The sequence below is a fragment of the Myotis nattereri genome (assembly GCF_964212035.1).
Source record: "Myotis nattereri genome assembly, chromosome: 17".
NCBI lineage: Eukaryota > Metazoa > Chordata > Mammalia > Chiroptera > Vespertilionidae > Myotis > Myotis nattereri.
The window spans coordinates 534,195-550,410 of NC_138092.1; the positions used below are offsets into that span (position 1 = coordinate 534,195).

At 70.8% G+C, this 16,216-nt stretch overlaps 1 protein-coding gene across 1 annotated transcript; it reads left to right on the top strand.

Annotated features, from left to right (window-relative positions):
* Positions 1 to 1,428: 1,428 nt before the first annotated feature.
* On the top strand, positions 1,429 to 15,275 carry EPPK1 (epiplakin 1; the record flags this gene model as incomplete). The annotated part of the gene is made up of 1 exon (XM_081111301.1): positions 1,429 to 15,275. One exon carries the CDS (start codon positions 1,429 to 1,431, stop codon positions 14,707 to 14,709), a length of 13,281 nt encoding a protein of 4,426 aa, XP_080967427.1. The 3' UTR covers positions 14,710 to 15,275.
* Positions 15,276 to 16,216: the final 941 nt, after the last annotated feature.

Consider the following 16,216-nt stretch of genomic DNA (forward strand, 5'->3'; position numbering starts at 1 on the left):
TTCACGGGGAAGTGGAGGCAGAGCAGAAACCTGCCCCCACAGACGAGGGTCCCACGCCCTATGACCTGGAGGTCAGGGGCCACCAGCCCCAAAATAGGTTTGTCAGATGTGGCAGCCGGAGTGCGAGGTCACGTTGACAGAGGCGGTGGCGTGGGGGGCGAGGGGCAGACCTGGGCCTGAGCTTCTCCCCAGACTCGAGGTGGGGTGTGGGGTGTGGGCTGTGGGACTTTGGGGAGCTGAGAGGCGAGGATTGGGCGGGGATCGGAGAGCAGGAGGGAGGGTGTGGACCGGGACAGGGGGCCGAGGGTGTGGCTCTGGGGAAGTGGAGAGGGGACGGTTCACAGGCCGAGAGCGCAGGCGCCGCCTCCCTGTGCTGTGGCTGTCGCAACGGTTGCCACAGCCTGGGTGTCTCAGGACAGCAGCAGCACCTTCCCAGCGCGGGCCTGGGCGGCGGGAGATGGGTGCTTCTGGAATTTGGCGGGTCCGCCCATCTGCCTCCAGCCTTGGCCTGTCCCTGGGTGTCTTCCCAAGGACACCAGGCGAGTGGATCCGCCCGCCCTGCCTGCCCCCGGGTGACCTCGTCTTATTTGCACCTGCAGAGGCTGGTTTCCCGGAGGCCAGGGCCCGGGGCGGAGGCCAGGACTGAGCTATGGTTTGGGGGAACCCAATCTAACCCAGCACAGGAGAGACAGGCCTGCGGGGAGGCCAGACCTGTCCCCGCTGCTCAGGGAATCGGGCGCGGCTCTTGGCGGAGGGGATAGCGTGGAGGGGCTGGGCTTGGAGTCAGCTGACCGGGACCCACGGGCTGGAGACTGTGCCTGGCCCTGCCCACAGCCCCGCCAGGCCAGCACTCGGCACGGACTCTGGCATCCCGGACGCCCGGGTGTGGGCACAGAGAAGCCATACCGAGAGGGAGCACGGGTGGGGAAAGGACATGGAGCCAGCCTGGGAGGGGGACTTGGGGGTCCACAGGGTGGAGGAGGGGATGTGGGGTGTGGGGCTGCGGCCGCAGGAAGCCGAGGGAGGGCGTGAGTCTGTAGGTCACCGGGCGAAGGATGCGCCGGGAGCTGGTGTCCGTGAACACGGTGAGGCCCGAGGCAGGCAGGCGGGGCCCAGCGCCTCCCAGGCATGGGGTCGGGGAGGAGGGTGCTGGGCTGGAGGGAGGCCTGAGCATGTCCACAGGAGGGAGCAGAGGCGTCGCTGGGGTCTCCGTGCCCTGGTCTCTCCTGGGCCGGCCCGGGGATGGAGGGACTCACCTGGGTGCTGACCCCGTCCCCTGGAGGGCGCCCAGACTCTGGGATTGGCCCCCGATTGCTCCCGGGTGACCTTGCCCCCCTGGGCCATCCAGGGCTCCTCACGGACCCTTCCACCCTCCGCAGGGAGCAGACAGCGGATCCTGGCAAGCGAGGCCTGCAGCCAGCTGGCACCATGAACGGCGACGCTTTTCCTGACGTCCTGGCCGCCAGCGGCCCCGAGCCGACCACGGTCCCCAAGACCATCAAGGCCGTGCCGGAAGCCGGCTCTCCCCCTGGGCCCCAGGCCAGGAGCGTGGCCGGGGTGTTGGTGGAGGCCTCGGGCCGGGCCCTGAGCCTCTACGCGGCAATGAAGCAGGGCCTGCTGCCCGCCGGGCTCGCGCTGGCTCTGCTGGAGGCCCAGGCGGCCACCGGGGGCCTCGTGGACCCCGCGCAGGGCCAGCTGCTGCCCGTGTCGGTGGCCCTGCAGCGGGGCCTGGTGGGCCTGGAGCTGCGGGAGAAGCTGCTGGCGGCCGAGCGGGCGGTCACCGGCTACACTGACCCCTACGGGGGCGAGAAGCTGCCCCTCTTCCAGGCCATTGGGAAGGAGGTGGTGGACCGGGCCCTGGGGTGGGGCTGGCTGGAGGCCCAGCTGGCCACGGGCGGCCTGGTAGACCCCTCCCGGGGTGTGCGGGTGGCCCCGGAGCTGGCCTGCCAGCAGGGCCTCCTGGACCGGGAGACGCAGCGCAGCCTAGAGGAGCGCGCTCCGGGCTTCCTGGACCCCAACACACTGGAGCGGCTGAGCTACCGCGAGCTGCTGGGCAGGTGCGTGCGGGCCCCCGGCACCGGGCTGGCCCTGCTGCCGCTCAAGACCACCTTCCGCACGCTGAGCGGGGCGGCCAGCTTGGCGGAGCTGCTGGAGGCGGGGGTCCTGGACGAGGAGACGGCCCGGGGCCTGCAGGAGGGCCGGCTGGTGGTGCCCGACGTGAGCGCGCGCCCCCAGGTGCAGCGCTACCTGCAGGGCACCGGGGCTGTGGCGGGCGTCGTCCTGCTGCCCGCCGGCCGCAAGAAGAGCTTCTTCCAGGCCGTGGCTGAGCACCTGCTCCCGCTGGGCGCCGCGCTGCCGCTGCTCGAGGCCCAGGCCGCCACCGGCACGCTGGTGGATCCGGCCACCGGCCAGCAGCTGTGCGTGGACGAGGCGGTCCGGGCGGGCCTGGTGGGCCCCGAGCTGCACGGGCAGCTCCTGGAGGCTGAGCAGGCGGTGGTGGGGTTCCCCGACCCCTTCAGCGGCTCCCGCCTCCCCCTCTTCCAGGCCATGAAGAAGGGGCTGGTGGACAGACCCCTGGCGCTGCGGCTGCTGGATGCGCAGCTGGCCACGGGCGGGCTGGTGTGCCCGGCCCGCAGGCTGCGGCTGCCCCTGGAAGCCGCCCTGCGCTTCGCCTGCCTGGACGAGGAGACGCAGCAGCAGCTCTCACGGGCCGCGGGCTTCTCGGACCCCGGCACGCAGGAGAGCCTCAGCTACGGGCAGCTGCTGGCCCGCTGCGTCACCGACCCCGAGACGGGGCTGGCCTTCCTGCCCCTCCCTGGGGAGGCCCCTGGGGAGGAGCCACAGGGACTCCCGTTCATCGAGCACAGCACCCAGGAGGCCCTGAGTGCGGCCACCACCACCGTCTCCGCGGGCAAGTTCCAGGGCCGGCCCGTGTCGCTGTGGGAGCTGCTCTTCTCTGAGGCCGTGCCCGCGGGGCAGAGGGCAACGCTGGCCCAGCAGCACCGGGCGGGGGCCCTGTCGGTTGAGGAGCTGGCCGCGGTGCTGAGGACCACCCTGGAGCAGGCCGCAGCCACGGCCAAGACCACCTTCTCGGGGCTGCGGGTCCCCGTGACCCCCGGAGAGCTGCTGAAGGCAGAGATCATCGGCCCAGAGGTATACGAGCAGCTGGCACGCGGGCAGACCACGGCCCAGCACGTGGGCAGCCTGGACTCGGTGCAGCGGTACCTGCAGGGCACGGGCTGCATCGCCGGCCTGCTGCTGCCCGGCTCCCAGGAGCGGCTCAGCATCGACGAGGCGCAGAGGAAGGGGCTGCTCAGGCCGGGCACGGCCCTCATCCTGCTGGAGGCGCAGGCCGCCACCGGCTTCGTCATCGACCCCAAGGAGAACAAGAGGTACTCGGTGCAGGAGGCGCTGAGGGCCGGCGTCATCGGGCCCAGCGTGTTCGCCAAGCTGCTGTCGGCCGAGCGGGCGGTCACCGGCTACACCGACCCCTACACCGGGGAGCAGATCTCCCTCTTCCAGGCCATGAAGAAGGAGCTGATCGTCCGGGACCACGGCATCCGCCTGCTGGAGGCCCAGATCGCCACGGGCGGCATCATCGACCCCGTGCACAGCCACCGCGTGCCCGTGGAGGTGGCCTACAAGAACGGCTACTTCGACGAGGAGATGAACCATGTCCTGGCCGACCCCAGTGACGACACCAAGGGCTTCTTCGACCCCAACACGCACGAGAACCTCACCTACATGCAGCTGCTGGAGCGCTGCGTGCGCGACCCCGAGACCGGCCTGTACCTGCTGCCGCTCAGCAGTGCCCAGCCCCAGCTGGCGGACGCGGCCACCCGGCGGGCCTTCCAGAACCTGCTGCTCCCGGGGAAGTACGGGCGGTTCCGGGGGCGGCGGGTGTCGGCGTGGGAGCTGCTCAACTCCGAGTGCTTCAGTGAGGCCCGGCGGCGGCAGCTCCTGCACAGCTTCCGGCGGCGCGAGGTCTCCCTGGAGCAGGTGGCCAAGCTGCTGCAGAGGGAGGCGGCCAGGTGTGCGGACGTCACGCTGCCCGCCCTGCGGGGCCGGGCCACCGCCTACCAGCTCCTGGAGGCCCAGATCATCGACCAGGAGCTCCTGGACCGGCTGCTGGCGGGCACGCTCAGCCCCGAGGCCCTGCTCCGCGTGGAAGGCGTCCGCACGTCCCTGCGCGGCTCGGGCGCCGTGGGCGGGGTGCTGCTGCCGGCCTCCAACCGGAGGCTCAGCCTCTACCAGGCCATGAAGCAGCAGCTGCTGCGGCCTGGCCTGGCCCTGGCCCTGCTGGAGGCCCAGGCGGCCACCGGAGCCCTGACGGACCCCGACAGCCTGGAGGCCCTGTCGGTGGAGGAGGCCGTGCGCAGGGAGCTGGTGGGGCCGGAGCTGTACGCCCGGCTGCGACGGGCCGAGGGCGCCCTGACCGGCTTCCGAGACCCCTTTTCCCAGGAGCGGGTGTCCCTGTTCCAGGCCATGAAGAAGGGCCTCGTCCGGGAGGAGCAGGCCGCCCGCCTCCTGGAGGCCCAGGTGGCCACGGGAGGAGTCATCGACCCCACGGGCCACTACCACCTCCCGCTGCCCGTGGCCGCCGAGCGTGGCTGCATCGACCAGGAGATGGAGGCGGCCTTGTCCAGCTCCCCGGACACCTTCCCCACGCCGGACGGCCGGGGCCGCACCAGCTACGCCCGGCTCCTGGGGCAGTGTCTGAAGGACGAGGCTTCCGGCCTCTACCTGCTGCCCCTGCAGGAAGGCGTGCCCGCCGGCCCCTCCGACCAGCAGCTGCGGGAGACCCTGCAGGCCACGCCGGGCGCGGAGGACGGCTCGTCCCTCTGGGAGCTGCTGGCCTCCTGCCACTTCACGGAGGAGCAGCGGCGGGGCTTCCTGGAGGACGTGCAGGTGGGCAAGACCACGGTGCCGCAGCTGCAGGCGGCCGTGCGGGGCTGGGTGCAGGCGGCCAAGCTCCTGGCGCGGGCCCGGGTCACCGTGCCCGGCCCTCGGGGCGAGGTCCCCGCGGTCTGGCTGCTGGACGCGGGCATCATCACTCAGGAGACCCTGGCGGCGCTGACCCAGGGCACACGGTCGCCCGCCGAGGTGGCCGAGGAGCCCACGGTGAAGGCCTGCCTGTGGGGCACGGGCGCCGTGGCTGGCGTGCTGCTCCAGCCCTCGGGGACCAAGGCCAGCATCGCCCAGGCCATGCAGGATGGCCTGCTGCCCCCCGGCCTGGGGCAGAGCCTGCTGGAGGCCCAGGCCGCGTGCGGCTCCCTCGTGGACCCTCTGACCAACCAGAGGCTGTCTGTGGAAGCCGCAGTCAAGGCGGGGCTGGTGAGCGGGGCGCTCAGTGAGCAGCTCCGGCAGGCGGAGCGGGCCGTGGCCGGCTACACCGACCCCTTCTCCGGGAGCCCCCTCTCGCTGTGGCAGGCCATGGAGAAGGGGCTCATGCCCCGGCGGGAGGGCCTGCCCCTCCTGCAGGCCCAGCTGGCCACGGGGGGCGCCGTGGACCCCGCCCATGGGGTGCACCTGCCCCCGGCGGCAGCCTGCAGGCTGGGCCTCCTGGACGAGCGGACGCTCCAGGCGCTGACCGGGACGGATGAGGACAGCAAGTTCTTCTTCGACCCCAGCCGGCGGGACCGGGTGACCTACCAGCAGCTGAGGGAGCGCTGTGTCCTGGACGCGGACACCGGCCTGTGGCTGCTGCCCCTCCCCCAGGGCGTGGCCCTGGAGGTGGACAACCACACAGCCGTGGCCCTCAGGGCCATGAAGGTCCCCGTCGGGGCCGGGAGGTTCAAGGGGCTCACAGTTTCGCTCTGGGACCTGCTGCACTCGGAGTACGTGGGCGACCAGAAGCGGCGGGAGCTGGCGGCGCTCTGCCAGTCGGGGCGGGCCACGGCCCTGCGGCAGGTGGTGCAGGCCCTCACCGCCCTGGTCGAGGCCTCGGAGACCAAGCCCGCACAGGCCGTCTTCCGGGGGCTGCGCAAGCAGGTGTCGGCCGGGGACCTGTTCCGGTCCCACGTGATCGACAAGAAGACCCTGGACGAGCTGAACCAGGGCACGAGGACGGTGCAGGAGGTGACCGCCATGGACAGCGTGCGGACCTTCCTGGAGGGAGGCAACTTCATCGCCGGCGTCCTGGTCCAGGCCACCCAGGAGCGGATGAGCATCTCGGAGGCCCTGAGCAGGGGCCTCCTGCGGCCAGGCACGGCCCTGGTGCTGCTGGAGGCCCAGGCGGCCACCGGCTTCCTCATCGACCCCACGGAGAACCGGAAGCTGACCGTGGAGGAGGCCTTCGGGGCGGGGATGTTCGGGAAGGAAACCTACCAGAAGCTGCTGTCGGCTGAGCGGGCGGTCACCGGCTACACCGACCCCTACACCGGGGAGCAGATCTCCCTCTTCCAGGCCATGAAGAAGGAGCTGATCGTCCGGGACCACGGCATCCGCCTGCTGGAGGCCCAGATCGCCACGGGCGGCATCATCGACCCCGTGCACAGCCACCGCGTGCCCGTGGAGGTGGCCTACCAGCGCGGCTACTTCGACGAGGAGATGAACCGCGTCCTGGCCGACCCCAGCGACGACACCAAGGGCTTCTTCGACCCCAACACGCACGAGAACCTCACGTACCTGCAGCTGCTGGAGCGCTGCGTGCGCGACCCCGAGACCGGCCTGTACCTGCTGCAAATCGTTAAGAAAGGGGAGACGTACGCGTACGTGGACGAGGCCACCAGGCGGGCTCTGCGGGCGCAGACCATGACCCTGCGCGTGGGCCGGTTCGCCGGGCAGACCGTCTCCCTCTGGGACCTGCTGTCGTCGCAGTACTTCTCGGAGCAGCGGCGGCGGGAGCTGGCCCAGCAGTGGCACGCCCGGGCCCTGAACCTGCAGCAGCTGCTGGGCCTCATCACGGCCGTCGTGGAGGAGACAGAGAAGCAACACCAGGCGGTCAGGGTGGCCGGGATCGGCGGGGAGGTGACCGCCGCAGAGTTGTTCAACGCCGGCGTCATCGACAAAAAGACGCTGGACTCGCGGCCCGGGGCCCAGGCCCTCCTGGAGCTGCCGAACGTGAAGGTCGCCCTGCAGGGCAGCGGCTGCATCGCGGGGGTGACTGTCCCCTCCACACAGGAGGTGCTGAGCCTCTACGAGGCCAGCGTGAGGGGCCTCGTCCCCACGGGGTTCGCGGCCCAGCTGCTGGAGGCCCAGGCGGCCACAGGCTTCCTGCTGGACCCCCGCAGCCACCGGAGGCTCTCGGTGGACGAGGCCGTGGCCGCGGGCCTGGTGGGCGAGGAGCTTCGGGAGAGGCTCCTGGACGCAGAGAAGGCCGCCAAAGGCTACGCGGACCCAGACACGGGGGACACGGTCCCACTGTCCCAGGCCATGGACAGAAAGCTGGTCAAGCGGGAGGAGGCGCTCCGGCTGCTGGAAGTGCAGGTGGCCACGGGCGGGGTCATCGACCCGCGGCACCGCCTCCGGCTCCCGCTGGACACGGCCTACGCGCGCGGCTGTCTGCGCCGAGACACCTACGCCCTCGTGTCTGATCAGAAGCACATGAACAAGAGGTTCCTGGACCCCAACACCCACGAGAAGGTGACGTACCAGGAGCTTCAGGGGCGAAGCTGCCAGGAAGAGGGGACGGGCTGGGCTCTGTTCCCCGTGACCCGCGACGAGAAGGACACCACGCACATCGACGAGGCCACGAGGAAGGCCCTGGAGGTTGAGCGGGTGGATGTCCCGGTGGGCAGGTACCGGGGACAGCGGCCGTCCGTGTGGGAGCTGCTGAACTCCGAGTACGTCACGGAAGAGAAGAAGCTGGAGTTGGTGGGAAAATACAAGCGAGACACGGCCAAGGCCCTGGACAAGGTGGTGAACAAAATCTTCGTGATGATCGACGAGAAGGAGAAGAGCGTGAGGCAGCTATGGTTCCGGGGCATCCGGAGGCACATCACGGCCACCGAGCTCTTCCAGGCGACCATCATCACCCAGGAAACGCTGCAGCAGCTGGAGGCGGGACACAGCAGCGTGGAGGACGTGAGGCGCTACCTGGAGGGCACGAGCTGCATCGCGGGGGTGCTGGTGCCCGCCAGGGACCAGCCCGGGAGGCGGGAGAAGATGAGCGTCTACCAGGCCATGTGGAAGGGCCACCTCCGGCGGGGCACGGCCCTGGTGCTGCTGGAGGCCCAGGCGGCCACCGGCTTCCTCATCGACCCCGTGGGCAACCGGCGGCTGTCCGTGGATGAGGCCGTGGCCGCGGACCTGGTGGGCGGCGAGATCCGGGACAAGCTGCTGTCGGCCGAGCGGGCGGTCACCGGCTACACCGACCCCTACACCGGGGAGCAGATCTCCCTCTTCCAGGCCATGAAGAAGGACCTGATCGTCCGGGACCACGGCATCCGCCTGCTGGAGGCCCAGATCGCCACGGGCGGCATCATCGACCCCGTGCACAGCCACCGCGTGCCCGTGGAGGTGGCCTACAAGAACGGCTACTTCGACGAGGAGATGAACCGCGTCCTGGCCGACCCCAGCGACGACACCAAGGGCTTCTTCGACCCCAACACGCACGAGAACCTCACCTACATGCAGCTGCTGCGTCGCTGCGTGCGCGACCCCGACACGGGGCTCTACATGCTGCAGCTGGCCGGCCAGGGCTCCGTCGTGCGCCAGCTCAGCGAGGAGCTGCGCCGCGCCCTGCACGACGTCCGCGTGACGCTGCCCCCGGGCGCCGGCGGCACCCAGGGCCTGGACGTCTCGGTCTGGGAGCTGCTCTTCTACCGGGAGGTGTCCGAGAGCCTGCGGCAGGACCTGCTGGTCAAGTACCGGGCGGGCACGCTGACCGCGCAGGAGCTGGGCGCCTCGCTCACCTCGCTGCTGGCCGGGGCGCCGGAAGGGAGCCCGCACCCGGCCCCGGCCGACCCTCAGCGGGCCCTGAGCGCAGTCACCATGGAGGTGAAGGTGGGCCGCCTGCGGGGGCCGGCCGTGCCCGTGTGGGACGTGCTGGAGTCCGACTACGTGAGCGCCGGCAGCAGGGAGCAGCTGCTGGCCCAGTTCCGCTCGGGGAGGCTGGGCCTGCCCGCGCTGACCCGCCGGCTGACCACCATCATCGAGGAGGCCGAGGGGGCCCAGGGCACCGAGCACCTCCAGGTGTCCCGCCCCCCGGGGCGTGGTGACGCCCAGGCCGACCCCCAGGCCGCCAGGCGCCTCCAGGAGCAGGCTCTGCGTGCGGCCACCATGGAGGTGCACGCCGGGCGATTCCAGGGGCAGCCGGTCTCCGTGTGGGACGTCCTCTCCTCCTCCTACCTGAGCCAGGCGCGCCGGGAAGAGCTGCTGGCCCAGCACGCGGCCGGCGCCCTGGCCCTGCCGGGCCTCGTGGCCGTCCTCACCCAGGTCGTCGAGGAGACGGAGCAACGGCTCAGCAAGATGTCCTTCCCGGGCCTGAGACGCCAGGTGACCGCGTCCCAGCTGGGCGTCTCCAGGGTCCTGGACCCCGAGACCCTGCAGGGCCTGGCCCAGGGCACCAAGAGCCCCCAGGAGGTGATGAAGATGGACTCGGTCAAGCGCTACCTGGAGGGCACGAGCTGCATCGCGGGGGTGCTGGTGCCCGCCAGGGACCAGCCCGGGAGGCGGGAGAAGATGAGCGTCTACCAGGCCATGTGGAAGGGCCACCTGCGGCCGGGCACGGCCCTGGTGCTGCTGGAGGCCCAGGCGGCCACCGGCTTCCTCATCGACCCCGTGGGCAACCGGCGGCTGTCCGTGGACGAGGCCGTGGCCGCGGACCTGGTGGGCGGCGAGATCCGGGACAAGCTGCTGTCGGCCGAGCGGGCGGTCACCGGCTACACCGACCCCTACACCGGGGAGCAGATCTCCCTCTTCCAGGCCATGAAGAAGGAGCTGATCGTCCGGGACCACGGCATCCGCCTGCTGGAGGCCCAGATCGCCACGGGCGGCATCATCGACCCCGTGCACAGCCACCGCGTGCCCGTGGAGGTGGCCTACAAGAACGGCTACTTCGACGAGGAGATGAACCGCGTCCTGGCCGACCCCAGCGACGACACCAAGGGCTTCTTCGACCCCAACACGCACGAGAACCTCACCTACATGCAGCTGCTGCGTCGCTGCGTGCGCGACCCCGACACGGGGCTCTACATGCTGCAGCTGGCCGGCCAGGGCTCCGTCGTGCGCCAGCTCAGCGAGGAGCTGCGCCGCGCCCTGCACGACGTCCGCGTGACGCTGCCCCCGGGCGCCGGCGGCACCCAGGGCCTGGACGTCTCGGTCTGGGAGCTGCTCTTCTACCGGGAGGTGTCCGAGAGCCTGCGGCAGGACCTGCTGGTCAAGTACCGGGCGGGCACGCTGACCGCGCAGGAGCTGGGCGCCTCGCTCACCTCGCTGCTGGCCGGGGCACCGGAAGGGAGCCCGCACCCGGCCCCGGCCGACCCTCAGCGGGCCCTGAGCGCGGTCACCATGGAGGTGAAGGTGGGCCGCCTGCGGGGGCCGGCCGTGCCCGTGTGGGACGTGCTGGAGTCCGACTACGTGAGCGCCGGCAGCAGGGAGCAGCTGCTGGCCCAGTTCCGCTCGGGGAGGCTGGGCCTGCCCGCGCTGACCCGCCGGCTGACCACCATCATCGAGGAGGCCGAGGGGGCCCAGGGCACCGAGCACCTCCAGGTGTCCCGCCCCCCGGGGCGTGGTGACGCCCAGGCCGACCCCCAGGCCGCCAGGTGCCTCCAGGAGCAGGCTCTGCGTGCGGCCACCATGGAGGTGCACGCCGGGCGATTCCAGGGGCAGCCGGTCTCCGTGTGGGACGTCCTCTCCTCCTCCTACCTGAGCCAGGCGCGCCGGGAAGAGCTGCTGGCCCAGCACGCGGCCGGCGCCCTGGCCCTGCCGGGCCTCGTGGCCGTCCTCACCCAGGTCGTCGAGGAGACGGAGCAACGGCTCAGCAAGATGTCCTTCCCGGGCCTGAGGCGCCAGGTGACCGCGTCCCAGCTGGGCGTCTCCAGGGTCCTGGACCCCGAGACCCTGCAGGGCCTGGCCCAGGGCACCAAGAGCCCCCAGGAGGTGATGAAGATGGACTCGGTCAAGCGCTACCTGGAGGGCACGAGCTGCATCGCGGGGGTGCTGGTGCCCGCCAGGGACCAGCCCGGGAGGCGGGAGAAGATGAGCGTCTACCAGGCCATGTGGAAGGGCCACCTGCGGCCGGGCACGGCCCTGGTGCTGCTGGAGGCCCAGGCGGCCACCGGCTTCCTCATCGACCCCGTGGGCAACCGGCGGCTGTCCGTGGACGAGGCCGTGGCCGCGGACCTGGTGGGCGGCGAGATCCGGGACAAGCTGCTGTCGGCCGAGCGGGCGGTCACCGGCTACACCGACCCCTACACCGGGGAGCAGATCTCCCTCTTCCAGGCCATGAAGAAGGACCTGATCGTCCGGGACCACGGCATCCGCCTGCTGGAGGCCCAGATCGCCACGGGCGGCATCATCGACCCCGTGCACAGCCACCGCGTGCCCGTGGAGGTGGCCTACAAGAACGGCTACTTCGACGAGGAGATGAACCGCGTCCTGGCCGACCCCAGCGACGACACCAAGGGCTTCTTCGACCCCAACACGCACGAGAACCTCACCTACATGCAGCTGCTGCGTCGCTGCGTGCGCGACCCGGACACGGGGCTCTACATGCTGCAGCTGGCCGGCCAGGGCTCCGTCGTGCGCCAGCTCAGCGAGGAGCTGCGCCGCGCCCTGCACGACGTCCGCGTGACGCTGCCCCCGGGCGCCGGCGGCACCCAGGGCCTGGACGTCTCGGTCTGGGAGCTGCTCTTCTACCGGGAGGTGTCCGAGAGCCTGCGGCAGGACCTGCTGGTCAAGTACCGGGCGGGCACGCTGACCGCGCAGGAGCTGGGCGCCTCGCTCACCTCGCTGCTGGCCGGGGCGCCGGAAGGGAGCCCGCACCCGGCCCCGGCCGACCCTCAGCGGGCCCTGAGCGCGGTCACCATGGAGGTGAAGGTGGGCCGCCTGCGGGGGCCGGCCGTGCCCGTGTGGGACGTGCTGGAGTCCGACTACGTGAGCGCCGGCAGCAGGGAGCAGCTGCTGGCCCAGTTCCGCTCGGGGAGGCTGGGCCTGCCCGCGCTGACCCGCCGGCTGACCACCATCATCGAGGAGGCCGAGGGGGCCCAGGGCACCGAGCACCTCCAGGTGTCCCGCCCCCCGGGGCGTGGTGACGCCCAGGCCGACCCCCAGGCCGCCAGGTGCCTCCAGGAGCAGGCTCTGCGTGCGGCCACCATGGAGGTGCACGCCGGGCGATTCCAGGGGCAGCCGGTCTCTGTGTGGGACGTCCTCTCCTCCTCCTACCTGAGCCAGGCGCGCCGGGAAGAGCTGCTGGCCCAGCACGCGGCCGGCGCCCTGGCCCTGCCGGGCCTCGTGGCCGTCCTCACCCAGGTCGTCGAGGAGACGGAGCAACGGCTCAGCAAGATGTCCTTCCCGGGCCTGAGGCGCCAGGTGACCGCGTCCCAGCTGGGCGTCTCCAGGGTCCTGGACCCCGAGACCCTGCAGGGCCTGGCCCAGGGCACCAAGAGCCCCCAGGAGGTGATGAAGATGGACTCGGTCAAGCGCTACCTGGAGGGCACGAGCTGCATCGCGGGGGTGCTGGTGCCCACCAGGGACCAGCCCGGGAGGCGGGAGAAGATGAGCGTCTACCAGGCCATGTGGAAGGGCCACCTGCGGCCGGGCACGGCCCTGGTGCTGCTGGAGGCCCAGGCGGCCACCGGCTTCCTCATCGACCCCGTGGGCAACCGGCGGCTGTCCGTGGACGAGGCCGTGGCCGCGGGCCTGGTGGGCGGCGAGATCCGGGACAAGCTGCTGTCGGCCGAGCGGGCGGTCACCGGCTACACCGACCCCTACACCGGGGAGCAGATCTCCCTCTTCCAGGCCATGAAGAAGGAGCTGATCGTCCGGGACCACGGCATCCGCCTGCTGGAGGCCCAGATCGCCACGGGCGGCATCATCGACCCCGTGCACAGCCACCGCGTGCCCGTGGAGGTGGCCTACAAGAACGGCTACTTCGACGAGGAGATGAACCGCGTCCTGGCCGACCCCAGCGACGACACCAAGGGCTTCTTCGACCCCAACACGCACGAGAACCTCACCTACATGCAGCTGCTGCGTCGCTGCGTGCGCGACCCGGACACGGGGCTCTACATGCTGCAGCTGGCCGGCCAGGGCTCCGTCGTGCGCCAGCTCAGCGAGGAGCTGCGCCGCGCCCTGCACGACGTCCGCGTGACGCTGCCCCCGGGCGCCGGCGGCACCCAGGGCCTGGACGTCTCGGTCTGGGAGCTGCTCTTCTACCGGGAGGTGTCCGAGAGCCTGCGGCAGGACCTGCTGGTCAAGTACCGGGCGGGCACGCTGACCGCGCAGGAGCTGGGCGCCTCGCTCACCTCGCTGCTGGCCGGGGCGCCGGAAGGGAGCCCGCACCCGGCCCCGGCCAACCCTCAGCGGGCCCTGAGCGCGGTCACCATGGAGGTGAAGGTGGGCCGCCTGCGGGGGCCGGCCGTGCCCGTGTGGGACGTGCTGGAGTCCGACTACGTGAGCGCCGGCAGCAGGGAGCAGCTGCTGGCCCAGTTCCGCTCGGGGAGGCTGGGCCTGCCCGCGCTGACCCGCCGGCTGACCACCATCATCGAGGAGGCCGAGGGGGCCCAGGGCACCGAGCACCTCCAGGTGTCCCGCCCCCCGGGGCGTGGTGACGCCCAGGCCGACCCCCAGGCCGCCAGGTGCCTCCAGGAGCAGGCTCTGCGTGCGGCCACCATGGAGGTGCACGCCGGGCGATTCCAGGGGCAGCCGGTCTCCGTGTGGGACGTCCTCTCCTCCTCCTACCTGAGCCAGGCGCGCCGGGAAGAGCTGCTGGCCCAGCACGCGGCCGGCGCCCTGGCCCTGCCGGGCCTCGTGGCCGTCCTCACCCAGGTCGTCGAGGAGACGGAGCAACGGCTCAGCAAGATGTCCTTCCCGGGCCTGAGGCGCCAGGTGACCGCGTCCCAGCTGGGCGTCTCCAGGGTCCTGGACCCCGAGACCCTGCAGGGCCTGGCCCAGGGCACCAAGAGCCCCCAGGAGGTGATGAAGATGGACTCGGTCAAGCGCTACCTGGAGGGCACGAGCTGCATCGCGGGGGTGCTGGTGCCCGCCAGGGACCAGCCCGGGAGGCGGGAGAAGATGAGCGTCTACCAGGCCATGTGGAAGGGCCACCTGCGGCCGGGCACGGCCCTGGTGCTGCTGGAGGCCCAGGCGGCCACCGGCTTCCTCATCGACCCCGTGGGCAACCGGCGGCTGTCCGTGGACGAGGCCGTGGCTGCGGACCTGGTGGGCGGCGAGATCCGGGACAAGCTGCTGTCGGCCGAGCGGGCAGTCACCGGCTACACCGACCCCTACACCGGGGAGCAGATCTCCCTCTTCCAGGCCATGAAGAAGGAGCTGATCGTCCGGGACCACGGCATCCGCCTGCTGGAGGCCCAGATCGCCACGGGCGGCATCATCGACCCCGTGCACAGCCACCGCGTGCCCGTGGAGGTGGCCTACAAGAACGGCTACTTCGACGAGGAGATGAACCGCGTCCTGGCCGACCCCAGCGACGACACCAAGGGCTTCTTCGACCCCAACACGCACGAGAACCTCACCTACATGCAGCTGCTGCAGAGAGCCACTCTTGACCCTGAAACTGGCCTGTTACTTCTTTCTCTGTCTTGAGGGTGAATGGACTGTTTGTTTGGTGGGATGTTAACTCTCAAATATATCTTTCTCTATTCTTCAAGATTTTAAAATATTCTTTAATTCGGTTTTACTTAGTTTTTAAAATGTATACATTTTTGATTTAATAGTGAGAGGCGAGCGATAGGGAGATAGAAACATGGATGAGAGAATAACATCGGTGGGCTGCCTCCAGCAAGGCTGTTCTGGGGATGGAGTGGGCAACCCTGGCATCGAACCCGGGACCTCTGAGTTCCTGGGCCGTTGCTCAACCACGGAGCCAACGGCTGGGCGGCTCAGCGTTTAATGTATCTGGTAACATCGCTCCCTCCCCATGGCCTCCGTGGTGCGCGTCCAGAGCAGGCCTGCTCCCTGGCCGTGCTCATCCTGCCGAGTGGTGGTCCCCCCTGTGCTTTTGTTGTTATTTCTGGGAATATTGGCGGGTGGCCATCTTCCAGGCTCCGCTGCGCTTGGAACAAAGGACTGTCTGTTCCTGGGACCTCAGCCTGTCACCCTGGGGTGTCTGCAGCCTTTGTGTTTTCTGGTTGTTATTAAAGCCTTTCTTCCGTTTGAAGTCAGTGTGCCTTCTGTGTGCTAATCCACCCCATCCGTTCCTCCGTTCCTCCGTTCAGCGGCCTCACTCATGACTCTCACTTTAGGGTCCACCTGCAGCGCCAGGGATGCCCAGGGAACGCGACTCCTCCCCGCATTCCTGTGGGAGAGCGGGCCTCCCGGCCGGCCCGAGTCCCAGGTGCAGGTCCATACCCCGGCCGCCCCCCCAGACCCCAGGGGAGCAAGCCGGCCAGCAGGCTGCCCCAGACCCCTCCACTCTGGGTCCAGCCGAGGGGGAAGCCCGGAGGCCACCGCGGTTCCGGGCTGTTTGTGACGGGGGTGCGGTGGGCAGGAGGAGAACGCGAGGCTCTAAGAGCTGGGCTGGGCCGGCCCCAGGACCCTGATCCCGGCCGCCCTGCTGGTTGCAGCGCCCAGGGAAGCGGGGAGGGACGCGGCTCCACCCCGCCTCCTCCAGAGAGGCGTGGGGGCGGGGCCTCGAGTGGGCTTTTCCGGGGCGGGGCCGTAGGCGCGGGTGGGTGTGGCCTAGACAGGGGCGGGCCCGAGGGGCGAGGCATTAGCCAGGTGGGCGGGGCAAGACTTTCTAGGGGGCGGGGATTAGCACGCGATGGACAGGTGGGGGGAGTCAGGGCGGGGTCTCAGGCGAGACTGGGCCTTCTGTGGGGCGGGGCTTAAGGGTGGGCGTCCGGCAGGTACGCGGAACGCGGGGATCGGTGCCGCCTGCGCCGTGGCGTGGCTTGTTCTGTGGGGCGGGGCCTTGGTGGGACGGACCTAACATGGGGCGGAGCTTCACGTGGGGCGGGGCTCAGATTGGGTGGCGGGGCCGGTCTTAGCCGAGGATGGACGGCCCTGGACCCGGGCGCGGCCTCGCGCGGGGCGGGGCCTGCGGTCGGGCGTGGCTCCAGGGCGGGGACTGGCGGGGCATGGCTGCGGGCTC